The 26448-nt window shown below is 30.6% G+C and overlaps 1 protein-coding gene across 2 annotated transcripts in view; it reads right to left on the reverse strand.

Annotated features, from left to right (window-relative positions):
- Window positions 1-5036: 5036 nt before the first annotated feature.
- Window positions 5037-26448, reverse strand: part of LOC122502810 — a 69457-nt gene continuing 48045 nt past the window's right edge. The window contains exons 4-6 of one of the 2 annotated variants that reach the window (XM_043613067.1): window positions 25888-26178; window positions 25489-25632; window positions 5037-6506 (exon numbers count right to left, since the gene is read on the reverse strand). In XM_043613067.1, the coding sequence (XP_043469002.1) occupies window positions 6252-6506; window positions 25489-25632; window positions 25888-26178 (690 nt within the window). In that variant the 3' untranslated portion in view covers window positions 5037-6251. The remainder of the gene's footprint in view (window positions 6507-25488; window positions 25633-25887; window positions 26179-26448) is intronic. The other variant, XM_043613068.1, reaches the window with a different exon arrangement.

Raw genomic sequence — 26448 nt, forward strand, 5'->3', positions numbered from 1 at the left:
TCGAAGTATTATCACCGACAGTTTTTATTTTACGTGATGAAAAGAGCCGGCGAGTCCCTAAAGTCCATATCACTGATCTGAAAGCATACTTACCTGCCCCAAATTTGTAAAATATGTTGTACCTTTGTTAATTGATCAAATTGTTTTAGATCGAAAGGAGAGCCAGAGCCAGAAAGAGAAGCCGAGAAAAAGAAAGGAGAGAAATATGTCCAGCCAGAGAAAAGAGTCGAAGAGGAGATCTAACGGAGGTCATCGGCCATCAGACGATTTTGTGGGGGCCGAGTGGCAGCCAGTCATGGGGACGCCGCGAGTCACGAGACGAGAGACACATCGGAGTCGCCATGAAATCTTCCCAGAGTTCGGGCTCGGAGATGTTGTCTTGGAGAGACCGTCATATTTGTCTTTCCCGAGTACCGAGGAACAGCGTCAACTACCATTGGAACCGTTGTTGACTCAGCCGAAAAAAGAGAAAGGAGAAGAGCCGTTGATAGATCAACCAGAGCCACGTGAGGAATTGTTAGGAGAGGCCATAGGAGGATCAAGAGAGCCAGTGGTCCAAATAGAAAATTGGGGTAACATTGATGGATTGGAGGAAGTTCTTCAAGCAGATTTGTCCAAAAATAGGAACAATCCGAACGTAGAGGTGGTGATACCATACCGTTGGCCACAAGATCGAGGTCCAAACGAGTCGGAAGAAGCCTAAGCTTCTATGAAAGTCGATTAGCAGAGTACGAATTAGAGTGTTTCCTCAGATATCAAGAACCACTGACGTCAATAGCTTTGGAAAAAGCTAAGGCTAAACAAAGAAAGGCCATTCGAGAAAGAAGTGCGAGACAATGGACGAGCGAAGACTTTGAAAGCCAAGAATCAGCACCAAAAGCCAAGAGGTCGACTATTCCTCACCCGGGACTACCGAACGAACCAAAGGACCAAGGAGAAGAGCATGGAGTCAGAGAGTACGATGGACCACCACTCAAGCCAAAGACCAGAGGAATAGGCTTTGGAGGATTGTTGGCTATTCCTACCTTGAGAACACTCGATCCTCCGCCCTACTGTTGTTTCAACTGTTATCGACCGGGACATAATGCCGAAAACTGCCGTTACCCTATCCGCCATGATTACTGCTGGAATTGCGGTCGACGTCACACCACCGTGGAAAGATGTCCACGTTGTGCCAGAGCTTACTCGGATTACCGAGTACTTAAACAAACATCTGTATTTCGGACAAATTTTTCAACATATACTCTATAATCCGACATTTAGACTTGTACATCCATAGTTATAATCTTTATATAATCATTCTTTATTTCAATTTGTTTATTTGAGCACTACATATTTATATAAAATGAGTAAATAACAATTGAATTGTTTTATATAATAAAATATTAATATATAAATCGATAAATACTAGCAAGTGTAATTATTTTAACATATTGAGGTTATCCGTCGCGCCCCCCACTTATCTTAGGTGGGGGAAAACGGTCATCTTGATTGTTGTCGGATTACAAGGAGTGTCGGATTAACCAGGTGTCGGATTAGCGCGACCGTACTGTATATCTTTAAAGAAAATTGTATTAAGAATTGTTCAAAATAATTTTTTCAACATTTTTAAAACATTAATATTTTCTTAAATGATAAATAATGACTTATTTCAGAAACGCGCAGAAATTTAAGCATCCGCAGCAATAATTAGCGCACTCATCCTATGTCTGTTTACTATCGTTTACATTGAAGTGATAATTAAATATATAAGGACGTTTTCTATGTAGAGACAGCAATTTATTTGTACTGCTTTGTAAAACCCGGATTCATATTGACGGTGATCGAAACATTAAACAATTAAAAGAAAACATTTTCTTAGAATGTTTATTGACTGTAGTTTATTTCTAAAAGCCAATTTTTTAAAAAAAAGTTTCAAGATTTTTTAAAATAAATTATCAAAATGAAAAATTTGGGAAAAAAAGCATAAAATTTTAAATCATCGGCGTTCTTTCATTTAGCACTGCAATTGTACGCGTAGGTAAGGCTGCGCGCCCGAAATTTTTTCCGTGTATAGTTTACTATTTGTTTGAAACTTCGAGTTTAATTTCGGTGGCTCACCGGTCAGAATAGAAGGAGACAAGTTCTTAATAAGATAATGTTTCGTCAAATTATCAGGATTTGCTAAAAACGGAAGAATTCAAAAATAAAGTGAATAATAAATAATCCACGTTTAATATTAATAACAACAGAATTTTTTTTTTAAGAATTTTTGACAATCAACGCATTTTGGAAAAACCAAAAGTTGCTCGTCTGAAATGGGATAAATATATGTCAGTTCATCGCGAAACCGATTTACTAGCAAATTACATTATCGGTGATAAAGAAAAAATACAATTAATTTTAGTAGGACAGCCAGACATTCCGCCTTGGTTAAAAGGATATGTACGAATGTCCTTGCGTGCAGTGGTTAAGCGGTTAATTGAAAAGCAGCGTAAATCGAAAAATTTATCAGTTGTTTTCGTCAATGAGCACCACACTACCGTTATGTGCAGCAAATGTAATGTTCGCGTCAAAATATTCCGCAATCGGACAACTTTTTGCTCATCATGCAATACAAGATGGAATCGTGACGTTAATGCGGGAAGAAACATTTTACATTTATAGGATTAGTAAAAACTGGATTAATCGAAAAAGAATGTCTACCACATTGGGAGATGTTTAAGGTACTATTACACTTTAGAAGGCTCTTAAAAGACCAAATTTAAAATTTTTTTTCTTAGGTCTTTTATTATAAATATGAAAAAAACTTTTTTGCCTATATTAGTACATATTTCGAGATTAAAAATAATGGTTTGTTTTTAATTTTTATTTAATATCATAATCTGCAGACAGCATCCAGATCGAAACTCCAAAAAGTTAATTATCCAATTCCGGACAGTTTATCTCAAGATTGACAAATCGGAAACAAAAAATCTAAACTGCTTTTTAAAAAGGAAGGTGTCTTGCATAGAAATCCACCATTAATAATGAAAAATCGACTAAAATAAAAAAATAGCAGATGTTTCAATAATTTGTTTAAAAATACACTATGTTTTTCAGTATTTTTCTAGTCTGCAAAAATATTTTTTAAAATTTTTTTGACTATTTTCTGGTGAATTCACACACAGGACATGCTAACAAACAAAACGACTTATTATTTATTAAAATCGGTTCAGTAGATTCAGAGATAAAGTGTCCGCATTTTGAAAAAACGTTATTTTGAGAAAAACGCGTTTAAACCTTATATGTATCGTTAGAGGCCATCCATAAATTACCTAAAATTCTTTTGCAAATTGAAACCCCTCCACTTTTTTATGTCAGACACTGTTACATACATTAGCACTAATGTTACCACTGGTCGTAACAAAAAAGCTGGACCCCACCATCCCCTTAAAGACTTACTTAATTTGTCAATAGCTCTTTATATTTATTGAATAATTTTTGAAAAATTTACTTTTATTTTTTACAAATGGTTATGACTTATGAATACTTTAGGAGGTGTTTTCTAAAGTCATAAGGAGTTAAAAAGTACAATAAAAAAAATAAAATTTTTTAAAATTCTAAAGTGTAGTAGTACCTTAATGCCCTTACTGCTTCAATCGATTAAATTTGTTAATGGGGGAGATCTATTCTCATTTATCGGCTTCCTTCATTTACGATGGGAAGTTTGTGCCTTGGATATCCTTGGACCCTGTCTGAAAAGGCGAATTACAATAAGAATGCTAACTGTAGACAATCAATTCAGGAGAAGAAATTTACTGTACCAACTTGAAGATCATCAGATTAAAATCATTAGATAAAAAAGAAACAGCTTATACAAGAGGTTGTTTAGACAAATAAAAAGAAGAAAGAATCAAAGGGAGAAATATGCAAATAATTCCACAGAAGTCGTTTTTAATAGCAACAATATATTAATTGTAAGTAAATAAAATATATACAATTAGAATTTTTTTTATACACACAGGATTAAAAAAAGACTTCGCAAAAACACATATTCGACATAATTGTAAATCAGTATTTGAAAAAATAGTGTCTAATTACTTAATAACGCAAGTCGTTTTTAAAAAAACTGTTTTTATCTCGATAAGAATACAATTTTTTTATTTCAGAGATTTTTGATCCATATAAAAATTATTGCCTTATCTTGCAGGCAATATGTCTTTTTAAGTACATTTGGAAATTAAGTATACACATCAATGTAACAACATATTGAAAGAATATATACACAGTCTATTGAACGCACAATATCGAAGACGGAAATATTTATACTCTACAAAGGTCGAAAGGTGACCTATTAATTGTTACTGAAAAAATTATTTATTTAACTACAAAAAAATAGTCAAATCCTTAAAAATGCCTTGGTAAGTCTAGTATGATCTCTGGAGAACGAAATGAAAAGAATTATATTAAAATATTTAATACTTTTCTTAAAATTTGAGTGTAAAGTGGAGAAGGTGCGAAAAATGGCACTTTTTTAGCAATTAGAAAATATTTTCAAAATTATAGAAAAATTCTAAAAAGTGCAAAAACACTGCAAAAACTGGTATCTCACTCGTGTCTTAAAATGAGTTGCTTTAAGTGTTTAAACCATTGAGATACAAAATCTGTTTTATATTAAGACATTCAATTTCATTTCGTGTCTCATTTTAAGACATTAAAGGTGCGACTCAATGCGTATAAGACACGTAAAACGTGTTCTTAGTATGAGACGGATACTCGAAACACATTTCGAGTCTTAAAATGCACTGCTAAATTTATAAGACACTTTGAAACGTCTTAAAATGAGACACATAGCTGTTTTAAATATGTGGACACAAGACGTTTATGTGTTTCAAATATGGGGACAAAACGTCTTAAAATGAGACACTTGTTTTTGCAGTGAAGATTTATTGATTCATGTTTAAAATTAGTTGATTAATTATTCTTTAATAATAAAACTAGTTAAAATATAAAAATAACAGATAAAATATGTTTTTAAAGTCGATCCGCACAATAACCTAATTTTGACGTTTTTATCAATTAATTACGAGACGTTGGAATTAATGAATTAAATAAAAACTCACCGAATATGGGAGCGTTCACAAATGATGTCACGCAATTTTTCGGAATTTTAGTCCCCCCCTCCCCCCTGTCACGCAATTTCCCATGTAAAAATACTAATGTCACGTTTAAAAATTTCAAACTTTTTCAGGTTAAAACTATTTATTTTCTTCTAATTAAAGTTGGCTTTTAATTTAAACACTATGATCGGAACGTGATTAACAACAAGAAACCAATTTTAATTAGAAAGAAATAATTAGTTTTAACCTGAAAAAGTATGCAATTTTTAAACCTTTATATTTTTTAAATTAGACCCGAGACCAAAACGAAAAATTTGTATGTATAGATTTCGTTGTGATTTAGAAGTTGTGAAATGACAAATTATTTTATTTTTCTTTAACGGAGTTATTAAGTTGTAAAGTACGCAACAATTGAGAAATCGCGTACTTTAAACTCAATATTTCTTGTATATTTGAAGGAAAAATTAAAAAAGTGATAAGAAATCCTGAAAGTTAATAATAATAATAATAATAATAATACTCTATATTCAGTGAGTTTTTATTTAATTCAATAATTTCACCTTCTCGTAATTAATTGATAAAGACGCCAAAATCAGGTTATTTGGCGGATCGACTTTAAAAACATATTTTATCTATTATTTTTATACTTTTACTAGTTTTATTATTAAAGAATAATTAACCAACTAATTTTAAACATGAATCAATAAATCTTTTTGCACTTTTAAGAATTTTTCTATACTTTTTTAAATATTTTCTATTTGCTAAAAAAGTGCCATTTTTTTGCACCTTCTCCACTTTACACTCATATTTTAAGAAAAGTATTAAATATTTTAATATAATTCTTTTCATTTTGTTCTCCAGAGATCATACAGATTCATTTCTAAAAGTATCAATTTTTTTCAAAATTAGGCCGCAACGACTTTATTTGAAATATAATGGTTTGACCCCTTTACAATTTTATGGTAGGTAACTAATTACATAATACGAAGAAGAGATGAGAGAAGAAAATGTTTTTCGAGATTATAAATTACTATTGTAATGTATAAGTGTTCGTGTTCATTGGTCATTTTAAATGGAAAATATTTTTTTGTAAAGAGTCGCAATTTTTTTGTCAGTAAGTTTTGTTTTTTTCTCTTTGTGTAATAAGTCGAAAGTTGAATGTTAATTTATTCAGTGTACATTGTTATTAATATTAACAGCGCTGGAGGCGATTTCACTTCCGTGATGGCTTGATGGATCCATTGCGATGGATATGAATTCCTCGGAAATTCTTTTGTCTAATCCGGTATAAGTTTGAGACAAATCGACTTGATCTTCGCCAATAGATGTCATCTTCTTTGAGCATTCACTCTTGTTCTCGCTGTGACGACGACGCTCAGTTCCATCATCTTCCTCTATTGAGTGCCGCTTTGTCCTTGGTCTCATCTGTAAGTATACGATTTTTCACCTATCACTCTCAATATATTTAATTAATTACTATTATTTATTTCTCCACAACCTTTCTTAAATTTTTACTTATTTTATTTTTTATTTATTTATTTATTTATTCAGGGTATCTACTATGTTGAACGAAAGTTGAACAAATTCTCGGTTATTTCCCGGTTTTGTCCTAATTTTTCTCGGTTTTTTTCTCATCAAATTCAAATTTATTTGATTTCAAACGTAAATAAACCTACAAATGGCTTCAAAAGTTTTTATGAATAATTAAATTCTTTTGACGAGTTTCTTTAAATTTTTCGAAAATAATGTTTTTTAATAGTTTTTATTAAAAATTGGGAAAATAATTGAATTAAACAAAGAATTTTTTCCATTTTTAAAAAAATCTTGTCTGTTTATTTATAATTATAATTGAAAATTTGATTAATTCATTTTTATTAAAATGTATTGATACTATAATTTATTGAATTTGTGCAAAAAATTTTACTATTTATAAAAGTAATTAAATCCTTCCAAAGAATGTAATTATTTATGAAAATAATTAAATTCTTGCAAAGAATTTTATTAAAATTTTTGAAAATAATAAGCAGTGTTAATTAATTATGTACTTAATAAGTAATAAAAATTTCATTTGCTCAAAAAATAAATAAATAACAATTATTTGAACATTCAGAAATTTAAAATATTATAAAAATTTAAGAGAAGTTCAATAATTATAATATTATTGAATAATATTATAATATTGATATTGATATATTGATATTGAAGTTCCTTCAGAAGTGGTGGAAGTTGCATCTCTTGGCCCTAATTTCTGTTTTACAGAAAACATTGGCAAAAAAGATGTTGTAAATTCTATTAAAAACCTGGAGTCCTCTTTATCTATACTTGACGTTAATGAAAACTCAAAGAATAATTTAAGGGGAAAATTTTCTGATGTCCTGTTAAATAATTTAAATAATAAAAATCTTTCTAAAAACCAAGATAGGTCATTTGCTAAAAAATTACAAAGCACAAAAAGTTTTTTAAAGAGTAATCCTGATGTTTTTTTCACTCCAGCCGATAAAGGCAACGTGACTGTACTCATAAAAAAGTCTGAATACAATAAAAAAATGTTGGATATGTTTTCTGACGTGTCAATATACAAACTTATAAAAAAGAATCCGCTTAAAAAACTAATCAAAGAAACATCAAGCATTTTAAAATATCTGAATGAAAATGAATTTCTCGACAAAAACTACCATCCCAATCAATTGACCCTGACTGACACTGTATTAGCGAAGGCATATGGACTTCCAAAAATACACAAAGAAAATGTTCCACTTCGTCCAATTATATCTCTAATAAACAGTCCAACACATTTTCTTGCAAAAATATTGTATAATTCATTAAAAAATTGTATTACTCTACCTCGTTCACATATTAATAATAGTTTAGAACTTAAAAATAAACTGAGAAATCTTGTTATGGACGATAACTATACTTTTATTTCTCTCGACGTAAGTTCTATGTTTACAAACGTTTCTTGTGAACTGGTCATTCAGAGTTTAGATCGACGTATTCATTCTATAAGACAGAAATGTAAGATTCCTTTCTTAGATATTATCGACTGTACTAAATTTGTTTTTAACAACACCTATTTTTCTCTTGGTGAAAAATTCTATCGACAAATTTATGGTACACTAATGGGTTCACCAATTTCAGCCTTCGTTTCAGACATTGTCATGGATGATCTGGAAACTGATTGTTTAACAAAAGTAAAGGAGGAGCACAATTGTGTTCCCCTTTTTTATTTTAGATATGTTGATGACACAATATTAGCTGTAAAAAAAGAACATGGCAACTTAGTCATCAATACTTTTTATGCCTACAATCAAAAATTACAATTTACAATTGAGAAAGAAAAGGATAACTCAATTAATTTTCTTGATTTAAAACTTACTAGAAAAAACAACAAAATTGTCACAAATTGGTATCAAAAGCCGACTTCATCGGATACACTCATTAATTATTTTTCAGATCATTCAATCCAACAAAAAAAGAATATTGTATACAATCTGGTTGATAGAGCGATTTCATTGTCCAACAAAGAGTTTCATTTTGATAACTTAAAGAAGATAAGATCCATCTTAAAAAATAATAACTATCCTTTGGATTTTATTGATAAACATATAAAAATTCGTACAAACCATATAAAATTTTCTCAGGTTAATAATAATAATAACAATAATCGAAATAAAATTAGTATTTACAGTCAAATCCCGAAGGTTTGTTTACCGTTTAATGAAAAATGTTTCTTTAAGTTGTCAAATATTCTCAAAGAGTTTCATTTTACTGCGATTCCACTTATTAATAAAAACTCCAATTCTATAATTAGACTTGGTAAAGATGCATCTAAAAAATGGGACAGAACAAATGTTGTATACAAGTTTGACTGTAAAGATTGTCCTGCAACATATATAGGTGAAACAAAACGGTCATTGTTAAGTCGCATAAATGAACATAAAAAAGTAAATGATAACTCTGTAGTTTACCGCCATCGAATTAATTGTAATCATGACTTTGATTGGGAAAATGTCAAAATTTTAGACAATGAACCAAATTTTATAAAACGACGAATATCTGAAATGATCCATATAAAAACAAATCATTCCACTATTAATAGGAAGGAAGATATTTTCACTCTAAACAGAACCTTTTTTCCTCTTCTCAGACGTCTCCTCTTCTCTTGTCTATAATGACACAACAATAACACAACTTGCTCTCTCTATGATAAAACTGTGTTTACATTCAGTTCATTGACTTTTTCTTTATCTTGATTCTTTTGACTTTCTCGAAATAGCAAATTTTAATTTATTTCAGTTGACACTGAACTAGTGTGCTGAAATGTCTTTCTTTCACATGAAGAAATTTTTCATTTTTAATTTTGATATATGTGGAAATTGTTATAAAAAAATATTTTTTCTCAATGAAATTTTTTTTATATTGACGAGTTAGAACGCGATTTTTATGTTTTAACGAATCTGGTAGGATATTCTTTAAACATATTTTCAGTATAGTGTATAGTGTTGTTTTAAACCTTTATTAATATTGAAGTGTTTTTCTGTTTAAATAAATTTAGCCTGATGAGGTTGCCAAACCTTAGCCAACGAAACGTCGCAATTTTGACGATACATTGAATTTTTCAATTCTTCACCTTCCCATGATCATTTATTGTACTACTAACAATAATATAATAATATAACTTTTAGAACAAGCCCGATCTTGTTCTCTTTTTTTTATCCGATTTGGAGGAATTTTTGAGGGAAAAAGGAATAAGAGGGATATCCATGGGACATCAAAACGAAATTGTTTTGCTTGGGTATGCGGACGATATCGTATTGCTCGCGGACTCTCCTGCAGCATTAAAAAAAATATTAAAGGCCTTTTATAAATACTGTATGAAAAATAAATTAGAGGTAAATGAGAAAAAAACAAAAATCATTATTTATAAAAAGGGGGTCGTACATCAAAGAAAAAAATCAAATTTATGTATGGGAATAAGAAAATCGATATTGTAAAAAGTTACACTTATTTGAAAATTTCTCAAACATATACAGCATATTCGGGAGAGACCTTGAGACAAGCGACCTCGTCCGCAGCATTAGCGGCGAACTCTACGATATCAGTAATAAACCGAATGGAGCTAAACTCGTGGGATTCAATACCGAAACTATTTAATTCTTTAGTTAGTAGCACCTTTTTTTTATGCAATTCAAATTTGGGGCCTCAGATATCTTAATGAAATAGAAAAAACACAAACGACTTTTTATAAAAAATTATTGTTGCTTCCGCAAAACACCCCTAATTACACAGCCACAAAAAAAAGTTCTGATCTGGGGGTCTCACTATGTAGACTTTATGGTTTTTGGGTCGCAGAATCCGAATCCGAGGTCCATTTAACCCCATCAGATCAGGATTTTGACATAACCTCAAAAACCCAATATGGCGGACACATTTTTGAAAAGTTCATTGGATTCGCTTGAAATTCGTTACTCGGGGGTTTTTGGGGTCGCTGATTACGAATTTGAAGTCTGATTTCAAAAATTCAAAATGGCGGATCCACTATGGCGGACACGTTTTTGAAAAATTCATCGGATTCGCTTGAAATTCGTTACTCTGGGGTTTTTGGGGTCGCTGATTACGAATCTGATGTCGGTTTTTTAAAATTCAAAATGGCGGATCCAATATAGCTGACACAGACATATTGGTCTTAATTTATAGAGACTGTTTTGTTGAAATACGTTAATACCCTCAAGAAGAAAATGCTTAAATTTGAAATAAAAAATATTTAGTTAAACAGGCATTTTAAGAAAATAAAATTTTAATTTTAAGAATTTTTAGACAGGAATGTATAAATCAAGAATAAATCTTTTGAGAGTCGTTGCAATTTGTTTAGTTTTTTCAGAGTTGCCACAGGTCAGAGAATTCAGGGAAGAGTCTCAGAATCAGAAAAAGTAGAATTAGTCAGGGAAATCAGAGAAAAGGCAGCAATTTTTATTAAAAGTACTGGAAAAAATAAATTTTTAGAATTCATAAGAAAATTCTGAATTTTGGCGTCTTTTTTGTTTGCCTCATAAACTATGAAATTACCACGAATTCTAATACAAACCTGAAATTTTTTCTATTTCTGATAATAATTTCTTTTTAAATAACTTAATTCTACAAGAGCTATCACAAAATTATTACTTGTAAATTATTTAATGAATAATTTATTTTACATAAATATTTCAAAATTAATTGAATTTTAAAAGAGTTGCGTTTACAATTTTCATAAATAGATAAATTTCAGAAGATTTCAATTTAAAATTTTATAAAATTTCAATTTTGAATGAATTTAATTAGAAACTTTAAAGAACTTTGTGAGGAATTTTAATAATTCAAATTCTACTGAAATTATAAATTTTTTTAATATACATATATAATTAATTAATTATACTAAAAATAATGGATTTATACGACAATTTTAATTAAGAAAACTACAAAAATTGAATTTTAGAGAAGTTAGAATTGATTGCAGAAATTCAATTTATTTCAAAAGTAAAAAAATTATTCTTTACAGAAATTCAATTATGTTCTAATTTTTTTTTAAATTTTCGTCAAAATTCCAATTATTTTTATAAATAATAAAATTCTTTTCCAAAAATCAATTCAGGGCACCTCAAAACGTAAAGATTTCATAAAATTAGCAAAAGTCAATTTTCCACCAAATCTAATACCTTCTCATGTGATAAGAATGTAAAAAACCATTTCCAAGAAGATAGGACCGAAAATTGAAATGTAAAAAGGGTCAGACTAGCCCACAGTGGGCCAGGAGGAAGGCAAAAGCGGCCAAAACTCAAAATTCAATCAGATTCGCTTGAAACTTGTTACTTGGAGGTTTTTGAGGTCGCTGATTACAAATCCGACGTTGGTTTTTAAAAATTCAAAATGGCGGATCCAATATGGCGGACGACAAAGTTAAAAATTCATCTAATTCACTTGAATATCGTTACCCGGGGGTTTTTGAGGTCGCTGATTACAAATCCGACGTTGGTTTTTCAAAATTCAAAATGGCGGATCCAATATGGCGGACGACAAATTTAAAAATTCTTCTAATTCTCTTGAAAATTGTTACTCGGAGGTTTTTGAGGTCGCTGATTACAAATCCGACGTTGGTTTTTCAAAATTCAAAATGGCGGATCCAATATGGCGGACGACAAAGTTAAAAATTCATCTAATTCACTTGAATATCGTTACCCGGGGATTTTTGAGGTCGCTGATTACAAATCCGACGTTGGTTTTAAAAAATTCAAAATGGCGGATCCAATATGGCGGACAACAAATTTAAAAATTCTTCTAATTCACTTGAAAATTGTTACTCGGGGGTTTTTGGAGGTCGCTGATTACAAATCCAATTTCCGATTTTCAAAATTCAATATGTCGCATCCAAAATGTTTGTCGAAATTTTTTGAAAATCGATTGTTTTAGATGCAAGTGCTCAACCTAATAGAAGTAATCTCTGTAAACGGATAAGTAATTAAAAATGTGATATTCAACAAAACCCATTTGTCTTTTACTAACAAAGTTAATTTATAAAAACGATTAATTTAAAACATCGGGGTGCTTTTTGGTGAGTCCCCTCGCCTCTCACAAACAATTATAATTTATAAAAACAGGTAACTTAAAACATCCGGGTGCTTTTTGATGTGAGTCCCTTCACCTCTCACAAACAATTATAATTTATATAAACAGGTAACTTAAAACATCGGGGTGCTTTTTGATGTGAGTAATGTCAGTTAGTGAAAAGAAACAGAAATAAAATAGTTGAAGTTCATAAAATAACAACAAAACAATTGAGTGCAGGAGCGATATAGTCTGAATTGGCAAAGCGGGGAAATTATCTACAAACAAATTTGTCAAGAAACTATAAGTGAAAACGAATTTTTTATTTGCAATATTTTTATACAATAAATGAAAACGAGCAAAAGTGAGCAGAAAAAAATTGAAGTATATTAAATACTTTAATCTTTTATACTTTAGTTTTGTTAATATGTTGCGGAATCTAGGGGAATCTTCAATCGGCAGCGCGCATAATGAAATATAAATACAACTTTTGAATAATAAAATCGAATTAAAATGCGTATTGAACATTTTTATTAATGTTTTTTCTTATGAACTTACTTTATTGTTTATTCTGTTCAAGAATCAAGTGCAAAATTTTATAAAATCTTTATTAGTTTTGACCTATTTCGATTATTCTGATCCTAAAACGAACCTATCAAATTAAACTTCAAAGTATAATAGACCCAACAATATTTTACCAATCACAGTAAAAATTGGCCAAAAGGTACTTTGACTTATGTAGATTGGTATAACCTATATAAAAAATTGAAATAAAATAGCCGAGTTTTGGCCGTTTTTGCCTACCTGCTGGCCCACTGTGCAGCCCAACTGTATTAAAGAAATTTCATTGATTTTCTAAAATGTTAAAACTTTTATGAATATATTTTAGTTATAACATTTTAGACACCATTGTGTCTACAGACAGACACGAAGACAGACATACAGAAAGACACTTTTTCTAGACCATGTTTTTCAGACTCAGGGTACCCTAAAACTTCGAGATTTCATGAAATTAGCGAAAGTCAATTTTCGACCAAAACTATAATACTTTCTCATGTGATGAGAATGTAAAAATATTTTTATTTGAAAATAAAATTTTTTAGTTCTAGATAAACCGTTTGGCTAAACCTGGCTCAAAAACTTAAAAAATAAACCTGGCCCAAAAACTTGAAAAAAAAAATTCCTTAATTTTTTGTTTTTTGTTGTACAAAACAGTATTTAAAGGAAAAGTTGTTTGTTTTTGCTCAAAATTTAAGAAAAAAAATATAAATTTTTTTTTTGAAAATTGTCAAAAATAATAAATTTTGAAAATTTCAAAATTTTAAAAAAATTCATAACTATTTTGTTTTTTGTTGTACAAAAAAGTATCTAAAGGAAAAATTGTTTGTTTTTGCTCAAAATTTAAAAAAAAATAAAAAAAAATATTTTTTTGAAAATTGCCAAAAATACAAAATTTTGAAAATTTAAAAATTTTGTATTTTTTGACGAAATGAGCTGTCCAACGAACTCAGGCTTCATTTTTATGGACTAAAAAAGTCCCCCAAATTGCAAATCAATTCATAAAAATTTACTCGAGTTATCGTGACGACAAAATTTTCTACAGACAGAGAGACAGACAGACACTTCTCTAAGAACCATTTTATTGGAATCAGGGGGTCATGAAACGTAAAGACTTACCAAAATTAGACATTGCTCAAAATCGCACAAATCCAAGACTTTCTCATTTTTGATGAGAATGTAATACAGCCCGGTGACACGATCTATACTTTCCTATAGGATTAATTGGGCTGAGTGTTGCAAGTCGCCAACGCAGCGCTGACTGTACATTGGTCGGATATTAACCTAAATGCATGGGAAAACACACAAAAATTTAATTCCCATATATAAAAATTTATTTAAACTTATTTATTTATATACATAATATTGATTTATAAACTTTTAAACATATTTCGTAATATAATTCACGTCAGAAAAGAGTGAAATTTTTTATTTATAACGAAAATTGTATTATAATTTATGGCGGGAAATTTAAATAAAATAATATTGTTATTATTATTTATTAATATTTTTTAATTATTTAATAATATTTATTAATATTAATAATTAATATTAATAAATAATAAATAAATATTAATAAATAATAATGACAATATTATTTTGTTTAAATTTCCCGCCATAAATTATAATACAATTTTCGTTATAAATAAAAAATTTCACTCTTTTCTGAAGTGAATTATATAACGAAATATGTTTGAAAGTTTATAAATCAATATTATGTATAAATAAATAAGTTTAAATAAATTTTTATATATGGAAATTAAATTTTTGTGTTTTCCCATGCATTTTGGTTAATATCCGACCAATGTACAGCCAGCGCTGCGTTGCGGACTTGCAACACTCAGCCCAATTAATCCTATAGGAAAGCATAGATCGTGTCACCGGGCTGGTCGTATTTCTTTAATTTGTAGGTTATGTTCATATACAGTAGCAGACGAAAAATTTTCGTACAATACTTTAACCACAGAGGCGCAACCTCTACTATTGGTGCAATCTCTTAGATCTCTGTACCCCCAAATGTGTGCAAATTTTTATGTCTTGTGAAGACCAATTCTCCAATCAGGGCCGCCAAGCTGTAATGTAAGTAACCAATATACTGTATAGTTCGTCGCCCCTGGGATGGAGGCGCTTCTGTCGCCACTCACACATAAGAAATATGTGTAAAGATAGAGCGGGGCTTATGTAGTAGTGTGTAAACAAAATTTTTAACCTTTATTATAATCGTTTGTTTAGTAAAAAATATTTAAAATACATCATTTGAACACGTTTTATTGAACAAATTTAATGTGAATAGAAGGGTGAAAATGACTTTGTTCTATTCTATCAGTATTGCTTAAGTAAATATTTTAATTTTTTGCAAACATATACCGGCATTATAACTGTCAGTTTACATTTTCATTTTCCTTAGTCTTTGTATTTCTATCATTTAATAATAATATTAGTAATAAATATAACAAATTTAATATATAACAGTGATTGATTAACAAAATTTTAACAGAATAACATAAATTATCTTTTAATAATTAAGAGATTGCTTACTGTCAAAATGCCAGCATAAAAAAATTGAAATATTTTCCTAAGGAATACTTACATAGACTAACAAAAATTGTTCTCATTTTTCCTTTCATATAGTATTTTCTTTTTAATTTTTTTCAGTGAAACGTTTTCAAATGATGTATATTTAATATTTTTTACTAAACAAACGATTATAATAAAGGTTAAAAATTTTGTTTACACACTACTACATAAGCCCCGCTCTATCGTTACACATATTTCTTATGTGTGAGTGGCGACAGAAGCGCCTCCATCCCAGGGGCGACGAACTATACAGTATATTGGTTACTTACATTACAGCTTGGCGGCCCTGTCTCCAATTCTCCAATAGGTTCCCAAAACTCTGCGTTTGTCTGCGTTGCGTTGATTTTAGCATATGTTGACGTAGCAACCGACGCAACGCAGAGTTTTGGGAACCTATAGTTGGTTCCAGAATGAGCCAAAACGCAACAAAGTCGCGACGCGTCCCAATGCTAATCAAATGGGAACGCGTCGCGTTTGCGTTTGGGTCAGGCGGTGTTTACATGCTTGCGTTTTGCGTTGAATGAGACAGAGAAAGAAAGACATTATTCTTCTATCCTTCTTACACTCACTGCTCAACGCAAAACGCAGCGTTTGAACGCAAGCATGTAAACACAGTCTCAGGGTGAAGTCCCATGACAGCGTTTTGCGTTGCGTTTTGTAACTAGGCCATGAGTGCAAATATAGTAAACATATATCTCCATCTCTCTCACACTCATGGCGTAGTTACAAAACGCAGCGTTTGAACGCAAGCATGTAAACACAGTCCCAAGTCCATTCTGGAATGACCCTATTGGAGAAAGGCCTTGAAGGGCTTTCTCCAATAGGTTCCCAAAACCATAGAGATATTATAAATAGAGTGGGGAAGGTATAGGCGGCAACGTGTGGGGGAAGTGTCCTGCCATAAACAGAATGGGTTGGAGGGAGAAAGAAGATTTAACACCAGTATCTGTCCTTCAATGAGCTCCAGCGCAAGAGAGACACCTACTGGTGCTAAATCTTCTTTCTCTTTCTATCAAGCGGACGCATACATGCAAACCATCCCCACTCTATATATATTATCTCTATGCCCAAAACTCTGCGTTGCATCGGTTGGTATGGCAATATATGCTAAAATCAACGCAACGCAGTCATTCGCAGATAAACGCAGAGTTTTGGGATTCTATTGAGGCCTTTCTCCAAAGGCCTTTCTCCAATAGGATCCAAAAACTCTGCGTTTGTCTGCGAATGACTGCGTTGCGTTGATTTCAGAATATGTTGCCATAGCAACCGACGCGACACAGAGTTTTGGGAACCTATTGGAGAAAGGCCTCAATAGGTTTTAAAAAGTGTGCGAATGACTGCGTCTGCGTCGGTTGCTATAGCAACACATGCTAAAATCAACGCAACGCAGTCATTCGCACACTTTTTAAGGCTGGAGTCCCATGACAGCGTTTTGCGTTGCGTTTTGTAACTAGGCAATGAGTGTGAGAGAGATACAGATATATGTTTGCTCTATTTGCACTCATTGCCTAGTTACAAAACGCAACGCAAAACGGTGCCATGGGACTGCACTCTAAAACCTATTGGAGAAAGGCCTTTATACTACTTCGTGGTTTATATGTATGCGTATTTCCGTTAAGGGAGCGTTCACAAACGATGTCACGCTTTTGGGGATAGGGGGGGGGGTCTCTACTAAACGTGACACAATGTATTTTTCTCACGTGAAATTGCAAAAATTGAGTGACATCATTTGTGAACGCTCCCTAAGTTAGCGTTAGAATAAAATAAGCCAATCAAAGGGAACTATTTAGTTGTAGAGTGTAGTCACATGTGTCGAACCAATCATCTATCTCCTATAGAAGCAAAGAAAAAATAGTCTTAAGAGCTCCATTGGTGCTTTAAGAAATTCTTTTTTCTGCTTGAGGCTGGAGTCACATGACAGCGTTTTGCGTTGCGTTTTGTAACTAGGCAATGAGTGCAAATAGAGCAAACATATATCTGTATCTCTCTCACACTCATGGCCTAGTTACAAAACGCAACGCAAAACGCTACCATGGAACTCCAGCCTTATTCGTTTTTTCAGGTTGAGTCCACAATAAAATAAATTGTCTCGATTTCAATGCGCAGTAATCAAAAATGTATAATCAGCCTCAAGAATTTTTTCTCCGTGAATATTCTTCTCCGTGTGCGCATGCGCTTCAGGCTACACATTTTACAAAACTCTTGAATCAAAACATCCAACCGATCACTGCAGAACTTAGATTGATAACATTTGTGAATTCCACAGAGGTTTTTTTCGACTTTTTGTAAAACGCTGTCTTCATATATTATTATTGATTCTGTTTTAACTTATACTAAACTCCTCTCCATATCCGCTATTTCAAAATTACAGGGTGTCCACTGTGCGGGAAATGTGGTAATTGTACGGGGATTATTTTTTTCAACGGGATTTTTTTCTTAAAATAGTCGTAATAATGAAAAAATTTGGAAGTGTGCAAGCACCTTAAAGTTTATAATTGAGGTTGAGTTAAAAAAATGGCACCACTTTTAAGAAAAAAAATTGAAATTTTTTTTGTTCCGACAATTTTTTATTACAAAAAAGTATTAAAAAAAATTTTTTTTGGTAATTTTTGAGGTATAACCACTAGATTAGAACCTCAACTGTAAGAGTTATTTTGTTTTTTTGTTTTAGACTACAGGGGACGGCCCTAGACCTGCAACCGCAGAACGCCTCAAAATAAAAGCATCGTTTTTGACGCCCTCTACAGCCTAACATAATGTAACAATTTAAAATTTTTTTATTGTTTTTAATACTTCAAATTATACTTTTCATCAAGCATAAAGGCTTTTTAAATTTTATAATAAAATAAGCGAGAAAAAAAATGTTGAATTTTGACATAATTTGCACACTTCTCATGAGGGATCCCCCTTAAGATCATTATTAATTATTGACTCTTATAATGTTACAAATTTTAACTCTGTCACACGGAGAAAATTTCTTTCGTAATGATTACAATAGTCTATATTACAGCTCGGATATGTGACCACTTTTTGTAATGATTACGAAAACTATGTAATTTATTAAGAATTTAGTAGGAGCGATTACTATAGTTACTTTAATGAATCCAAACACTGTATTAATCGTGTTGAAATTTATTTTTTGGAATCATTAATAGTTTAGATGTACAGGTTCAGAAAAGGTACTGTAGGCATTCACGCAGAGACTTGTTATAATTACAATAGTCTACGTTAAAAGGATATCTTGGATACTGTTCACATTTGTAGCGGTCTAAGGAAATCAGTGATACAGACTGTAGTAGCCTTTACAACAGGACTATTGTAAAATAAGGTGACCGCGGCTGCCTTGCCTTATTATTTTACTATATAGTTCTTCTTAAAGACTACTATTGCTATATTTCTGATTACAAATGACTGTTGTAAAGTTAAAAAAGAAAATTTTCAACTAAAATAAAATTTTTTTGTAATCATGTCTTGCGTAAAGTACGTAAGTTACCTAATTAGTGCAATTTATAATAATTCGTCCATTACGTAACTTAAGTTATTTACGTAAGTGCAATTTACGTTATTTACGTATCATACATTATTTACGTAACTTATATTTTTACGTATCATACATTATTTACGTAACTTATATTTTACGTAACTAACGTAATTTACGTAAGTTAACTTACTTATTTGTGTAACTTACTTTTGTTATTAACGTAACTTGCGTAAGTTATGTAACTTACGTAAGTTGTGTAAATTATATAACAATTTATACAGGCAAGAAATCTTGTACCTTCGGTGCGTGACAAAAAAAAAATGTTGACTATGGAAATGTAATAAAAAATAGACCTTACAATATTAAAGACTAACAATGAACAATAATTGTATTAATTATTGAGAACGAAGTGATTTTTTTACATTTAAAGTGTATAAGTCTTTCTCGCAAGCGGTGAACTTTCATAGCAGTTAGTATATAAGGAAGTTTAAGTCATGTATAAATATGTGTAAATAGCGATCGTTATTATGTTATGCGTTTAGTATTTAAGTTAGATTTATTTTAGTTGAAAATTTTCTTTTTAACTTTACAACAGTCATTTGTAATCAGAAATATAGCAATAGTAGTCTTTACGAAGAACTATAGTAAAATAAGAAAGCAAGGCAGCCGCGGTCACCTTATTTTACAATAGTCCTGTTGTAAAGACTACTACAGACTGTATCCCTGATTCCCTTAGATTGCTGCAAATGTGGATAGAATCCAAGATTTCCTTTTAACGTAGACTATTGTAATCAGTCACATAGACTTTGTGCTAACTCATATTTAGTTTGTATTTATTTCAAATAAATTTTTAATGAGTATGTTCGACTTACAGAATTTTTACAACGAAGCTACTTTAGGCATTACGAAAAGTGGTCACATATCCGAGCAGTACTGTTCGACTATTGTAATCATTAACAGAAAATTTTTCTCCGTGCATTGTTACTAATTTCATTTCTATGTACCATTCTTCTTGTTTTACAATAAATAAGAGATAAATATTTTTCAAAAATGTGGTTAATTGATAAAACAACACAGAGAAAACTGGAGAATTCAACTAACTATCTGGAGGGACAAACAGACTATATTTGAGGTTAAGTTTTTCGTAACCATCTCGGAGGGATAAATAGACACTCCGATGATTAATTTGACTAACTCGGAGGGAAAAGTTAACTATCCAGAGAATCAGGCTTAACACTCAAAACCTAACCCTCTAAGTTTGACTATCCAGTTTTCTCAGTGAAGTGAACGGAAACGACGAATTTGTAATTTATATACTTTGAAAAATTTAGAGCAAGAGAAGTTATTTTTATAGAATTTGAAAAAATACTTAATATTTGTGAATGATTTTGGTCTAGAATTAAAAACAGAATTTATACTTCATATTGTACAACTGTCAAAGCTTAAAAAAATTATTTATATAATTGGCGTTCGCTTGAACTCAGGATTTCAAAATCGCTATTTTCACAAAGAAATCTCTAACTTTAATTATAATTTAATTTTTACATCATTAAATTGGTTATATCTTAGCTCATTTCACTCCAAATTTATTAAACTTTAAAATGATCCTAGTTTGAGTGCTTTTACACCCATTTTTACTGCAATATTTGAATTTGAAGTGAAGCGACCATTCAAATGTATATAATCAGTCCAAATGTACTGAAACTTTGTGACTCCAGTGTACTATAAACATATTAATGCTGATTAAATGTTATTTAAATAATATAAAAATAAACATTTAAAATTCTATTACTTTTTCTTAATACAGTAGAACCGGGTTAATACGATTTCGTATGGGCCGCGCAAAGAATGCGTCTTATGCGGGAAAACGTATTAAGCGGGAAATAAAATGTACATATGTCTTTAATTGCAGGGACCACCATAAATGAGCGTCTTAAGCGGGAAATCGTATTAAACGGGATCGTATTAACCGGGTTCTACTGTATTACCTTTTATACAATATTGTATGCAAACCCTTATATTTTATGTACGGGAATTTTGTAAAAAATGCGGGAAATGTATGGGAATTTTATTTCTAGAGAAAGGTAGATTATGCGATTGCACACGGAGAGAAGAGTTGCAGTAAATGTGACAGAACGCGTTTAGTAAATCATTTAGTGCACCGGTTAGTGGCGCCAACTGTATGTTTAGTATAATACACTACGACACCTCTCTGTTTAGTAGAATATACTGTTTGCTCAGTGTATCTTACTATCTTACTAAACAGTGCAGTAGATGGCACTGTCTGTACCGTCAGTCCAAACCTAACGATTCTGTTTAGTAGATTTAACTGCCATGTCAGTAGAAAAAAAATCAAGTAGAAACATTATAATATTATAATAATAATGATGACTTTATCGATCACTCCGAGTCATTTAAAATAATGAAAAAAATTAAAAAAAAAAAATTTTTTTTCCTAACGTTTCAACGGCACAGCCGTCCTCTTCAGAAATTGAAATTTTATTATAATTTATAAATACACGTACATAAAATACTTTTACAAATAAAAAATTATTTTACAAAAATAAAAGTATTTAACAAAAAATATTTACCATTGAAAAAAATATAAATAAAAATTTGGACATTATTAAACAATTTGTCGATTGTTAAAACGTCTCGCTTCCCAGTAAACGAAAACTAATTGAAATGAATTAAAAAGAATTCACAAAGAGCTTTCGTGAATCCCGCTTTGTGACAAATACGAATTGGAGCCATGATGCAATTTTCCTGAATTCGTGAAACTGTATTGAACTTCTGAACCTTCTATCCGTACCAATTCACTGGACAAGTTTTGAGCCTTTAATTTTTTTTCAATTCGTTAGCACGAATTCAATGCATTCCTTGGCCATTTCTTTCGAATGCGAATTCGTTTGGACAAATTGGTACATATTGAATTAAATTCAATTGAATATACAAAGAGCTTGAGTGAATCCCGCTTTGTGACAAATACGAATTGGAGCCTACCAAAAATGTTAATTCGTTTCAATTCATTTGAATTAGTTTTTTTTTACTGGGTTGACACGATTGCTAATAGACACTGATCAATTATAAAGTCATTAGAATAAGTATGAAAAGAGTAAAAGTAAGTTCAATGAACTTATTACAATAATGCGAATAATAAATAGACGAAATGTCAAGGTGTTACCAAACAAAGAAAACACTATAAATATTTTCTCTCATTAAGGAAATGGAGATAACAATTACTAAGATTTTGAGTATCATCTTTTTTGTTTATTGCATTCTTTTGCAAATTAATATGAATCATTTCGGATATTAAACGTTTGCTCTCATTAGATTCTTTGTCAAGTATGTAAAAATTACCCCAATCAAAGTCATGTTTTTGTAAGTTTCTATAAGTAGCAGTGACGCCAATCTTAGCTTTTTTGTGTTCATTAATACGAACCCCCACCATTCTTTTTGTTTCACCAACATAAGATGCTGAACAATCCTTACAGTTAATTTTATAAACAACGTTAGTAATCTCGGATTTTTTATTTATATCTTTACCCTTTTTGATTAAATTATGATTCAAAACTTTATTATTAGTTGGTACAGTTAAAATATTATATTGTTTAAGAATTGATGAAGATTTTTCATACAACTTTGGTACATATGGTAAAAATACTTTTGGTGATTTTCTATATAAAAATGAATTGACATTGTTTTTTTGAATATTGGATTCAATAGAACAAATGCGTTTCTTAATGTATTTGTCTATGAAATCAATAGGATAATTATTTCTAAGAAGAATTGTTTTAAAATATTTAATATTTCTAATATGTAATTTAAAAATAATAATTAATATAAATTAAATTAAATTAAATTAAATTAATTAATTAATTAATTAATTTAATTAAATTATTAATTAATTCATTATTTTTTTTAAAATTTTAGTTTCTTTATTTTTAAAATATTTTTTTAAATTAAATAATAAAATAAATAAGTTTTTAAACTATAAACTAACTTGTTAAATGTTATTGAAAAATTAAATAAATCTTAAATTTTAAAAAGCAGTAAGTACTACACTGTAAAAAAGGGAGTTAAATTTTAACTCCCCAGGGGATTCTATAAAAGTCGCACCCATTGGAGAGTTAATGCCAGGGGAGTTAAATAAAGAGAGTTAAAATTTAACACCCAAATGCTAACTCCCCATGGAAAAAATAACTCGCGCGGGTGTTGAATGAAGGGAGTTAGAATTTAACTCTCTTTTGGAGTTGATTTCTAACTCAAAAAATTTAACTCCCGAGTCCGTTAACTCCCTAAATTTTTTACAGTGTATATATGATGAGTAACATCGTTTCCGGTCATTTTCCCGAAAGGCCGTGTCCGAATGTCTAATTTATTAAATATCTAAAATCCCGAATACTTTTATACAAAATTTTGTATAAAGATGTTTCCGTTGTTAAAATTTTTTTCGGAATCTTAAAGAAACCACAGCAAAGATTTGTTTAGTGTTTGCCTCATTCAATTTCGTTTGGTCGTTCAAGAGTTATTTAATTATTATTTAATACCTGTTTTGTTTATAAAAATTTGTATAAACATAATATAAACAATTTTTTCGTTTTTTTTGCTGAATTAAGTGTGGTGGAAACATTCCTTTTTATGTGTAGATTGAAATTCCTGAATTTTATTGCAATGGGTTTACTTACTTCAAAAAAACTAAATTCTTACTTGCAGTCGCACATATATCCATATTTTAATAAAAAACAAAAAAAATGTTTGGTACATAAATCTTTGGGAAATTAGATTCGGGAAAAAGGTATTTGGGATTTTAGACATTCGGGATAGGGCCGTTCATGAAATTGGTTTCGAAAAATAACCAGTAACTGTTCCAAATCAAAAAATTTTTTTTAAATGCAACATAATTTTGTAAAATGAACATTTTTTAGCGCATAATTGAAGCAGAATTCTTTTTAATTGCATAATTCTGCATAATCATGCTCATTTTATCGCATAACTAACGCAGAATTCATCTTTTTAGTCGCATAATTCTGCATAATTGTACACAATTTAAGCGCATAATTCCGCATAATTGTGCACAATTTAAGCGCATAATTAGAGGGACTCAAAATGCATAATCTACCTTTCTCTATTTATTTCATATCTTCAGCGGACACCCTGATTTAATTAGTTTCATAAAATGTACTGAACTAATTTTTTCCGTGTAGAGATGAAAAATTTCCAATTTTTTAAAATTATTTTTGTGAATTTAAAAATATCTTTAAAAATTTTAATTAGGTACTATTTTTCAAAAACCTAATTTTTTCTGAATTTCCAAATTAAATCTTTCAAATTTCAATCAGTTTTGTAAAATAAATATTTAAATACTTATTGTTCTTTATTTGCCTAAAATTTCGAAATAATTTCAATGTAAAACCACTGGAAAATTTTTTTATTATTTGAACTGCAAGTTTTCCACAATTCAATTATTTTTTTAAAATTTTTGAATATTATTAAGAAGTTTTAATTTTTAAGGAAGCTAACAAATTAATCATTTTTTATATATTTAAATATTATGATACTTTTACAACAATTAGAATTTCAAAGATTGAAATTTAAAACCTTTTTGAAATTTAATTATTTTTAAAGAATCCTACTTTAACACTTCTAATTGTTTTCTGAAGTTTTAACTAAAATTTGTTTTAAAATTAATTCTTATCAGAATTCAATTATTTAAATATAAAAATAAATAATTCGTAAAATAATTAATTATTTTTAAATTAGCAACTGTACCTCTTTATTGAGTTTTTGAAATTGGGGTTAAATTTTTTTACTCCACTTATTTTATTATTTACAAATGAACTGTCAAACTTTTGACATAACAATTCGAACTATAAAACAAATAATTGAATAAAACAATACTAACTTCAGGTGAGGATAGATTATTATTATTATAATAAAACAATAGTTTATTTATAGAAGAATTTTAGTTACAAAATTGTAGAAAATAATAATTGAATTGAAATGATGAAATTATTTTATCACTCGGTCATACTTTAATTATTATAAAACAAGAAGAAATCGATCACTCAAAAGAAAACTTTTGTAGCAACCCTGTTTCTCTTATCACGTGGGAATGTTGATTATAATTCCAGTTGCGGCGAATGGAAAATTTATTACTCAATCAAAAATAGTCATGATTACGACAGTAAAAAACGAAAAGAGAATACAAACCATTTGCGATGGTGGTCGACTGGGGTAGCCCATGTGCGGAAGTATGGGCATGGCGCCATAACTAGGAGCTGCTAAAGGAAGAGTTCCGGCTGGTACAAACCCTGTGGGATATTTCCCAGGCGGTGGATGCATTCCATAAGGATGCTGAAACAAATGAGAACACACACACAAATATATATTGTGGTCGTCCTCGAAATTCCTAAATGTAGGCATCCAATTGCCTGCGGCTGTCTACCGCGAGAGTTTCTCCCAGCGATCCGAGCGGGAAAAACGTTTTCTTTCTTTCTCTCTCTCATTCTCGCGTGCCTGCTGAACTTTCTATCGTGTCACTGACTTCTGACGATGAGGTCAAGACTCGTAACGCGATGGATGCGAACAAGAAAAACATTAGATATTTACCTGAATTATAGGGTGCATTGGCATCACCGACTGCACCACGTAGATCGGCTGATGGCTCTTGGGCACGTGGTTTTGTGCAATTACCCATTGGTGAACCATGTTACGGGTCTTGAGCCGTCCATCGGTCTCATCATCGGGATTTGACTTGAGACAGCCACAGAGCTTGGGAGTCAGGGTCACGCAAATGTATCCGGATACCAAAAGATCAGCAACACTGGCAATCAACAGACCGATACTTGCCAGAAGTCGGGACCAGCCATCCTCAAATTCTACTACGTGATCTTCCTCTCCCTATAGAGAGACAAAAAAATAAACAGAAGAATAATGTTACCATCTACTACGTGATTTTCCTCTTCCTATAAAGAGAGAGAGAGCATTATTCAAATTGCAATTTTAAAACAGAAATTGAAACCGGAATTTTGTGGTTTGGGGTTTGTGTAATTTGTTCTAGAGAGAAACGCCAAGTATTTACTGGAGCAAAAACTTGTGTCTTGAGAATTTTTTTTTATCGTGTTTGGCCAATTATGCTTTCATAATTTCTTTTCACTTTTCGCTAAATAA

The sequence above is a fragment of the Leptopilina heterotoma genome, unplaced genomic scaffold (assembly GCF_015476425.1).
Source record: "Leptopilina heterotoma isolate Lh14 unplaced genomic scaffold, ASM1547642v1 Lhet_239, whole genome shotgun sequence".
In the NCBI taxonomy this organism is placed as follows: domain Eukaryota; kingdom Metazoa; phylum Arthropoda; class Insecta; order Hymenoptera; family Figitidae; genus Leptopilina; species Leptopilina heterotoma.